The 10,105-nt window shown below is 46.6% G+C and overlaps 1 protein-coding gene across 1 annotated transcript in view; it reads right to left on the bottom strand.

Moving 5' to 3' along the window:
* Positions 1 to 10,105, bottom strand: part of LOC145407426 (cell adhesion molecule Dscam2-like) — a 43,811-nt gene that overhangs the window by 839 nt on the left and 32,867 nt on the right. Inside the window, exon 22 of the mRNA XM_080278354.1 lies at positions 6,592 to 6,678. Coding sequence (XP_080134480.1) covers positions 6,592 to 6,678 — 87 coding nt within the window. The remainder of the gene's footprint in view (positions 1 to 6,591; positions 6,679 to 10,105) is intronic.

Genomic DNA, 10,105 nt, shown 5'->3' with positions numbered 1-10,105 from the left:
CTACAGAACCATCAGAGTAGAAAAGAGGAGGGAAGGATGATGAGGTAAAGTTGTTAGAAAGATTTTTGGCAAGGTACCAGAAGGAGCGGGAGGAATTCGAGTTCGAGAGTTGAGAGCATTTAGTGTGGATGAAATTATTTTTAGTAGAGCGAAGAACAGACTTAGCACGATTCCTGGCAGAAACGTAAAGATGATGTGATTCAGGGGTGGGTTGGCTCCGGTACCTTTTGTAGGCCCTCTCCTTGTTGCGGACAGCATTAGAACAAGCGTGATTAAACCAAGGCTTTCTTGCGTTATTCAAAGGATATGAGAAAGGAATGTATGCTTCCATGCCCAAGAGAATAACCTCCGTAATGCGCAAGGCACACTCAAATGGCTCCCGGCCATGGAAGCAATAATCATTCCAGGGAAAATCAAAGAAGTACTGCCTGAGGGCCTCCCAGTCCGCGGCTCCAAAATGCCACAGACGACGTTTCCCTGGAGGGTCCACAGGCCGTACCGGTTAAGGTAATAAGGTTGTGATCGGAGGAGCCCAATGGAGAGAAAAGATTAACAGAGTAAGCAGAAGGATTAGTTGTGAGGAAGAGGTCAAGTATGTTGGAGCTCTCTCCAAGGTGGTCAGGGATACGGGTAGGGTGCTGTACAAGCTGCTCTAGGTCATTAAGGATAGAAAAGATGTAGGCTTGTTCACCCCTCCCCCTGGGGACTCCGAGGCTTGGTGAAGAGACGCCATTTTTGTTGATTTTTGAATAGGAAATGTAGTGTGTACTGTGCATGTAGTTTGGTGTAGATAGTTAGAGAAATTTGTACTGGTGAGCATGCTGGCCTACTCTCTGTGTAATTGAGACACTGAAAAAGTTCAGCAAAGAGGGATGGTCAGGAACTAGTCCTGAGGGCTGATGAAACGGGAGCTCCAGCACTCCCTGTCATCAGCTTTCCATCAACCTCGGGAGTACTGCCCTGCTTGACTGGTGTTACAGTGTACTCCTATCTATCTGTCTATCGATCGATCTATTTACTTATTTTTTTGTAGAGGAAACAAGAGGCATGAGAAGACTTAAGACCTGTCCTTCCTGCAAGTCTGAGTTACGAGCGGGAATTAGTCGTAGTAGTAGTAGTAGCTGTTGTTATGGTTGTTCCCTAGGCAGTCTGGCCGAACAGCCCCGAGTCCCTTAGGAAGGCCATGGCCGAGACCGGGCTTTCTCACAGAGCTCTCAAAGTGTGTATATTGTGTTGTTGGCGTAGGTGTCTGTGTGCAATGCAGTCTTCCATAATGTGCTTAATAGTGTGGGATGCTGTGTTACATCCTGGACAGGCATCAGCGACAGGGTCATCCAGCCTCTTTTGGTAGCTTAAAAGGGCTGGATGGTGCCCAAATCTCAACCTGGCCAGGTGGACCCTGTCCTCACGAGGGAGATAGGATTCAGAAGGGTGGATGTCAGGAGACCGTGCATGCAGCTGTGTGTTGTCTTTAAGTAACTGAATGGAGCGGCAAGTGATCTGAGTGTGGATATGCTTCTGGAAGCTGGTCTGAGGTGGGCGAGGGGGAAGAGATGACAGTATTTGTGTATGATATCGTGTGCTGGGTGTTGTTTTGATGTTCCTTGGTGGGGGTGGATGTGCTGCCATGTAATGTAGTGGATGTTGTGGGTTTGTGGAGGCTGCAGCAAGAAACTGGGTGCCTCTCATGTCTAGGTGATCCTTGACTATGAGGACTTTGGTTTCCTGATATAGGTGGTCTGTGGGTGTAGTAGCTGTGCAGCCTGTGATTATTTTTAGGGCCTTGTTCTGTATGGTCTGTAGTGTTGTAGTGTGTTTTGGTGAGGTTAGGAGCCCAGGCAGGGCTTGCATAATTCTTCACTGATCGTATGTATTGTTTGCATACTGTGGTGGTGGTGGTTTCTTTGTTGTGTCCGAATGTTGTATGGACAAGTGACCTCAAGGCACTGGGTCTTGGTGTTATTTTATTTTTAATGTTTGTGATGTGGTGTTTAAATGACATTGATGTATTGTATGGTACACCAAGGATTTTGTGTGTGTGTGTATGTGTGTGTGTGTGTGTGTGTGTGTGTGTGTGTGTGTGTGTGTGTGTGTGTGTGGTAGGGGAGTGTTGTTTGTGGTGAGATTTGGGATGTGACTGTGTTCTGCTGTCCAGTTTGTGAGATGGGTCACTGTAGATTTGGCTGGGGCTATTTTGAGCCTGTTTGTGGTGAACCATTCATGCAGTGTGCTGAGGTAAGGTTGGAGGATATTAGAAGCTGTGTTTGCATTTTGGTGCGTACATGTAAGTGTTATGTAATCTGCATAGGAAGCTATGTGAATCTGTGGTGTGTGAGGTATGGGTATGTCGTGCATGTATGGGTTAACCCTTTAACTGCGGGTATTGTTTTGGTCTGACTGTCCTCTCCCGCGGGAGTTTCAGCCAAATGTAAACAAACCTTTAAACCTTAATAACTCTGCACAGAATAAAGCTAGAGAAAAAAATAAGGTACCATTAGAAAGTACTAACCTTCAGCTTTCCATTGATGTAGGTTTCATGACTTTGTTGACTTTCACAGGACGGGGAGAGCCGTTAGAAGTGAGGGGTGTGAAATAACTATTTTACGCCCCACACACCAGTACCAAATGCCAACCACTCTCTCATAATAGTCATATAAACATATATGAACACTGTACATACGATAAACACCCACTCTGTGTTCACTGAGGTAGGTAAAAGGCACTTCCCTGCGGCTGCGCCCGCTCTTCACTCCGGCTGCGCCTCACTTCACTGCGGCGGCACCCGCTCACTGACGTTTCATGCGATCTTTTCATTCTTTCTAACTTCTAATATTATTTTACATATAATATGGGCAATGTACATTATATTTACAATGCACTTATTACTATATTGTGTCACTGGCGCATCACAGAATTACATAAGTGCTGCAGAATTCCACAAGTGCCGCAGATTCTCTTATTACAATATCACTTATTATACTGGCCAATATTTCCTTTTTTTTCTAGGCAAAATATCCCTTATTACTACATTATCCATTATACAATTATTGGCAAAGCACGTCACTGTCGCATCACTATATACAGTATCACTGTCACTTTCAGTATTTACTCAGAGAGTGGTACTCGGCAAAGCACGGACTTACACATAGAGCGACTTGGCATTCAAGGCACTGGTGTGTGCTCATTTTTCTCGTCCTAGGCCTCCGTGTGGTGGTAGAACATACTCTGCAGCGGCCCTGTGACAACCTGCCGCCTGCTGTAGGAGGCAATTTCACAAGCTGGTGCCGGCTCATGTAATTGCGGCACTCAAGACGGTCAGGTTGTGTGTCAGAGTGTCGCCTTGGGATCAATGCCGTCACCTGACCAAATCGTGCAAGTAGCTGCTGCACGACAGTCTTCGAAAACTGTCTCAGTGATGGTTGCCTTATGCCCCCGACTTGTGTCTTGTAGAGAATGAAGGCGTTGAGCATGCACATATCGAGCATGTGCAGGCAAGCCTTCCTGTACCATCGGGTGTTTCTCCTGAGACAGTCGATTTCGCCAATCATCATATCAGACTTATCAACAAGTCTCATATTTACATTATAATCAATGACGGCATCAGGCTTCATGATTGGCTCTCCCGTCCTGTAGCTGACCTTCCCAGTTCTCTTCAATTCCCCATTGTGGATGGTGCTGATCATATTCACGACCTTCTTGTCATGCCACCTGATCGCAAGAAGCTTGTCTGACTTCTTCAGGTGAACATCTCCCCTGGATGATGATGATGCTTCAGGGAAACTAGACCACTCTTTCCTATAGCTCCGTACAGTGCCAACAGTGCCAATGCCGTGTTCAGCAAGGTATCTGGAGAGTTTCGGTGCTGTGTAATAATTGTCTGTGTACAGCACATGATTACCACCAAAATACCTCTCCATCAGCACTTATACAACGGAGCCAGAGAAGCCAAGGGGGTCTTTCCTGTTCACATCGATTGTGCTAGCCGAGTAAATGACAAAATCAAGGATATACCTCGTCTCACAGTCACACAGCACAAAGAACTTTATCCCAAAGCGGTGGCGTTTGCTGGGGATGTACTGCATGAATTTGAGACGTCCTCTGAACAATACCAGGGATTCGTCTATGACGACTTTCTGCATAGGCCTGAAAAATCGCATAAATCGATCCCTAATCCTGTTGAGAAAATCCCTCACTTTCCACAAAGGGTCAGTTTGGGACGGGTTGTCATTGTCAGCGAAGTGCAGGTATCCTAGCAGCTGTCGGAACCGATCCCGTGACATATACTTCCCGAATATAGGGATAGTAGTTATGTCATCCACGAGCCAGTACTCCTCCAACTCATGTCTCTTTATATGGGGCATCAGAAACATTAGTGCAAAAAACACATACATCTCTCTGATCCCGACAGGCAACCATGACACTTGCTTTGGTGAGCCAATAGGTCCCAGCCCTTCTGCTGCACACTGAGCTGCATACCTATTGGTCTCATCGCTGACATGCTGCACAATTTCATCATCAAGGAAGGCCAGGAAGTAATCAACAAACTCATCACCTGCGTTGCATGGGAAGGCAGGCTGTATTCCAGCATTTGTCATATCAAACGGTGGATTGTGTGGCTGGAAATCTCCACCGTCAGACCAAACAAATGCATCCACTTGCCCTGTGTGTGGTTCAGTGGCAGGGGCAGGTTGCATTCCACTCCTTTCCCCGTGAGAAGGAGCTGATGTGGAGGCAATGGGTGAGGCAGGAGGTGAGGCAGGAGGCAAGCGGGAGGTGGGTGAGGCAGGAGGCAACGGGGAGGGGTGTGAGTGCAGGGGCGGTGAGTCGGGGGGTGGCGCGGGTGAGGGAACTGAGCAGGGGGCAGGCGGGGGGGTTTCTGACCTGGTGCGTGGTGAAACTTGACCCTTTCTACCCCGCTTATCACCTCGCTTATCGCCTCGCTTATCGCCCAGCTTTGCCCTCCAACTGCCACGCATCCCCTTTGTTCTAGGCCTGCCTGCACGGCCTGCACGGCCTGCCTTCCCTCGCTTTGCAGGCTTTGGTAATTCGTACTCCTCAGATGATGTAGACTGAGGAGAGGGCACGACAGATGATGATGATGATGATGTGAGGGCAATAGGGCTAGGGGAACGGGAAATTGATGGGAAATGCGTACTAGGGCCTGGTGTGGGAGATGTGAGCCTGCGCTTCACTCCCTTCCCACGTGCAATACCAGATTTGCCCATAGGAGCCTTTCCTTTCCCAGAGTAAGTTGGGGGTGGTGGGGGGGAATCAACACGATCACTTTCATCACTGTCACTATCAATGAAAATGGTTCACCACCAATCACTGCCAAATCATCACTGCTTGCTGTGAGTGTGTCACTTTCACTGCCACAATCAAGAGTAGTACTTACAGTTTTGTCCAGCTCAGTTCTAATTTCAGGAGTGCTCAACCCCTTCTGCCTCGCCGTCGGCAGTTCCTTTACCGGTGTAGAGGTAGAGGGAACACTAGCACTAATCATTGTAGAGGAGGAAGCGAGCGACGATGAGTCGGGACGGAGCGCCATTATCACGCACAGAGCTGGACAGATACTGACTGACGCGGGTCAGGGCAGGGGTGGGGGGGGGCCCCCTCGGGGTTGGAGGAGGGAGGTGTGGGATGGCTGGCGTGAAAGAACTCAACAGCTACTCTTGCGTGAGACTATTTGCGCGCCGGGAAAACGCGCGGTGTTCAAAATATTCACGATCATTCCAGAATGACACCCGCGGTTTGGTCCAGTTTTGTCACTGTCATTCTGGAATGACACCCGCGGTTAAAGGGTTAAAGAGTGTAGGGGACAAAACAGATCCTTTGGGGATGCCATTTGTGAAATTTCTGATGTTAGAAGACTGACCAGCAAATGTTACGCGTGCACATCTGCCTGCTAAGTAGTTTGCCAGCCATCATTTTGTGTTATTGTGCATGTTTGTGTTGAGTATTTTGTTTGTGATGTTGTGGCTGGGGATGGCATCAAAAACTTCACTGATATCTAGTGTGGCCAGGAGTGTTCTGTGTGGTGGCCTAGCTGAATTCATGCCATCGAAAACTCTCGGTGTAAGGTCTTGTAAGAAGGGTGTTTGTGGAGTGTAGTGGCCTAAAGGCATGTTGTGATTGGGCTAGGGGAATGTGAGGTGTGACTAGTTGTAGTACTAGTCATTCAGTTACTTGAGAGGGGGTGCAGAGGAGTGTGATGGGTCGGTGTGAGGAAGGTAACGTGGGGTCTTTGTTGGGTTTAGAGATAGTGATGATAATGCCATGCTTCCAGATGTTGGGTATTATGTTGTGTGAGTAGCTGTAGTTTGATATGTTGGTGAGTGCTTGTATGCCTTGTGGTCCAAAGTGTCTAAGGTGAGTGTTGCTTATGTTGTCTGGTCCACAGGCAGATGAGTGCTTAAGATTGCTAATGATGTGATTCGTCTGGTTGTAAGTGAAAGGTGCATAGTCTGGGTCTGTTGGGAACTGCTTCTTACGTCGGATTATACGTCTGTCTTCGGGATGGGGGTTTAGATGGCTGACTTGTGAAAAGTGATTGATGAGAGTGTTAGTCATAGGTGTCAGTGCATGCATTACCTGGACGCTGGATCCTTGGGTGAGGCCGCTTAGCTCCCTCCACGTCACATCTGAGCCTCCTACGCCCACCATGTCCCTCACCGCTACCTGGAAACACTCCTGGATGACTCGTACTTCCAGTGGTTAAGGAAGTGCCCTAACACCTCTTCCTTACCGATTTATTTCTGGATATGGCTGGGTAATGTGTGGTACGTGGGGGCGCGCATCATCCACCCACTTAGTGTACTGGTACCCTGTTTTTAGGGTAGCTCTACATCGAGTGGCAAGCCAAATGATTTCCAATAAACCACGAAATCATTTACAATGTTGGGTGGTAACCTTATAACCAACCAACACGTGTTCCCTACATGACAGGAAGTGGGTTGGGGGAGGGTTAGTGCCCCTCCCCAGAAAACAAATAACTAAAAATAAGAACAAGAAGCCTCAGACCAGGACTGACCAAAAGATGACGACTAAGATCCGTACAAAGGACATGATACGGATGGCGACCTGGAATGTAAGTGGTGCAAATGATGAGGTGAAAGAGAGAGAGATTGTCCAGGTGCCTGAGGGTGCGAAAGTGGATGTATGTGGATTAACTGAAACTAAATGGTGAGGTGAGTGTGTGAGAATGGGAGTATGGATGGGGAATATGTACAGGAGTAGGTGAGAATGAGAGGGCAAAAGAAGGAGTGTGTATTGTTGTGAGTAACAGATGGAAGGAGAATATAAAAGAGTATGGCTCAGTTGAGTCAAGGATTGTGTGGATAAGATTGAAAGTTGGACTACAAATGTGGGCGATTTTGTGTGTGTATGCGCCAACGCAAGATCGTGCAAGCAGAGTGAGAGAAGAGTTCTGGACAAATGTGGAAGTGTGCATGGAAAAGTTTGAAAGGAATGAGAGAGTGTTTTTGATTGGTGATATGAATGGTATAGTAGGGAATGTGAAGGTGGATGGAGTAGTTGGTGAGTGGGGTGTGCCTGATGAGATATATGAGAATGGCAGTGCTTTAGTGGACGTTTGTGCCAGGAAGGGGTTGGTGATAGCCAATACCCTCTTCAGGCACAAGATGTTCCACAGGTACACATGGCGAGTGATGAGAAGGATGGGTGGTGAACTGAATGAAAGGAAAGCAATGATTGATTATGTGTGTGTGGATGAAAGGATGTGGAGATGTGTAATGGATGCAAGAGCATACAGAGACTGGGGAAGTGGACTTTCTGACCACCACCAAGTGGTGGTCAGAATCATGGTCCAAATAAAATGGAGAAATAGAAGAAGGGAAGGACGGGAGGAAGGAGTAGATGTGAGGAGAGTGGGAAAGTTACAAGAGGATGAGAAAAAGGCAGAATATAACAGAGAAGTGGAGGAACGATTGGGTAAATATGAATTGGAGCAGATGGGGGACGTGGAAGGTGTGTGCAAGATATTCACAGAGGAAATATGTGCAGCATGTGAGGTGGTGTGTGGGGTGAAAAGAAGACGAAAAGGGGTGCTGGTGGAATGAAGAGGTGAGACAGGCTGTGGCACAAAAGAAGAAAGTATATAATGAATGGATGAGAAATAGGGGCGTGGAAGAAATTGAGAGACGGAAGAGAGAGTTATATGTAGAAAGGAAGAGACAGGTGAAAAGATTAGTAAGAGAGAGTAAGAAGAGAGTGAATGTGGAATTTGGAAGGAATTTGAGTGTAAAATGGAGGGAATGTAAGAAAATGTCCTGGAAAGAGGTAAAGAGAGTCAGACAGGGTGGCAATGAAGTTAGTAGGGGAGTGAAAGATAAAAATGGTAGATTACTAGTTGAGAAAGGAGAAAAGGTGAGCAGATGGAGAGAAGACTTTAATGAATTGTTGAACATAGAGAATAAAAGTAATGCGAATATAAATGGCTGGGTAATGGCTGGGAGAAGAAGGGAGGTAAGAAGACAGGAAGGAATCAGTAGGATGGAAGTTGTGGAAGCATTGAAGAAAGTCAAAATGGAGAAAGCCCCAGGAATTAATGGAGTGTGTGGTGAAATGCTGAAGCATGGGGGAGAGATAGTAGTAGAATGAATGTGGAAGATGTGCAGATTGGCCTGGGAGGAAGGTAAAGTCCCGGATGATTGGAAGTCAGGTATAATTATTCCCCTGTACAAAGGGAAAGGGGAAAAAGAAGTGTGTGGTAATCATACGGGCATTTGTCTTCTTAGTGTAATAGGAAAAGTATACAGTAGGATACGTATTGACAGAGTTAGGGAAATAACAGAGAAATTAGTCGGAGAAGAACAGGGATGCTTTAGGAAGGGAAAAAGTTGTGTAGATCATATATTCATTCTTAGATTTTTAGTGGAAAAGTGTCTAGAGAAGGGAAAGAAGTTGTATACGGCCTTCATGGATTTGGAGAAAGCATATGATAGGGTGGATAGACAAGGATTGTGGAAAGTATTAAGATTATATGGAGTAGATGGGAAGTTGTTGAATGCTGTGAAGAGTATGTATGAGGGTGCTAAGGCTGCAGTGAATGTGGATAGTGAACTGAGTGATTTTTTCTATTTGAAGGTTGAGTTGAAACAGGGATGTGTCATGTCTCCATGGTTGTTCAATCTGTATATGGATGTGGTTATAAAAGAGATACAAGGTAGGGCAGTGGATGTTGGAGTGGCCCTAATGAGAGAGGGCAGTGTTTGGAAACTTCCTGTACAGTACTGTTGTTTGCAGATGATACTGTGTTGTTAAGTGAAGACGAAGGGGAGCTGCAAGGCTTGGTGGATGAGTTTGGAAGAGTGTGTAAGAAACGGAATCTAAAGATGAATGTAGGGAAGAGTAAAGTAATGGTCTTGGGTAGAGTTGAAGTCTGTGAATGTACAGTGAGGTTGGATGATGAGGAAGTGGAAAATATAAGTACGTTTAAGTACTTGGGTAGTGTGATGAGTAATGATGGAAGTTTGGAAGGGTACAGCAAGGAAGAAAGGTTGCTGATTCCTTGGAGGCAGTGATAAGAAATAGGAAAGTGAACATGGAAGTGAAAAAGTTATTACATGACAGTTTTGTGATACCGACTCTGACGAATGGAAGTGAAGCTTGGACGTTGTTGGAAGGACACAAGTCAAGAGTGAGAGCAGTGTAAATGAGTTATTTGAGAGGAGCCTGTGGAGTCACATGGAGAGACAGACTGACATGAGGATGTGAAGGAGCGCTGTGGTGTGGATGTGGATGTGATAGGAAGCATTCGGAGAAACACACTGAGGTGGTTTGGCCATGTGAAGAGGATGGAGAGTGAAAGACTGACGAGGAGAGTGTATGTGAGTGAGGTGGAGGGGGAGAGAGGGAGGGGAAGGCCGAGGATGAGATGGAGGGATGGAGTGGAGAGGTATATGAGAAAGGGGTATGTGAACTGGGAGCAAGGCAGTGAAATGGCAGGGGACAGAGTGACTTGGAGGCTATTTGTTTGTGGCCACCCCGTATTAGGGATTAAGGCGTCTGGCAATAGATAGATAGACCTTAATTATGCACAATATGGTGATATTAGAATGATTTAAGTAACACAGAAAAGGGCCGT

The sequence above is a fragment of the Coenobita brevimanus genome, chromosome 73 (assembly GCF_032717465.1).
Source record: "Coenobita brevimanus isolate Jiangsu-jjx chromosome 73, ASM3271746v2, whole genome shotgun sequence".
Classification (NCBI taxonomy): Eukaryota; Metazoa; Arthropoda; class Malacostraca; order Decapoda; family Coenobitidae; genus Coenobita; species Coenobita brevimanus.
The sequence above is the reverse complement of the archived record's forward strand: the minus strand, read 5'-3'. Positions and strand labels throughout refer to the sequence as shown.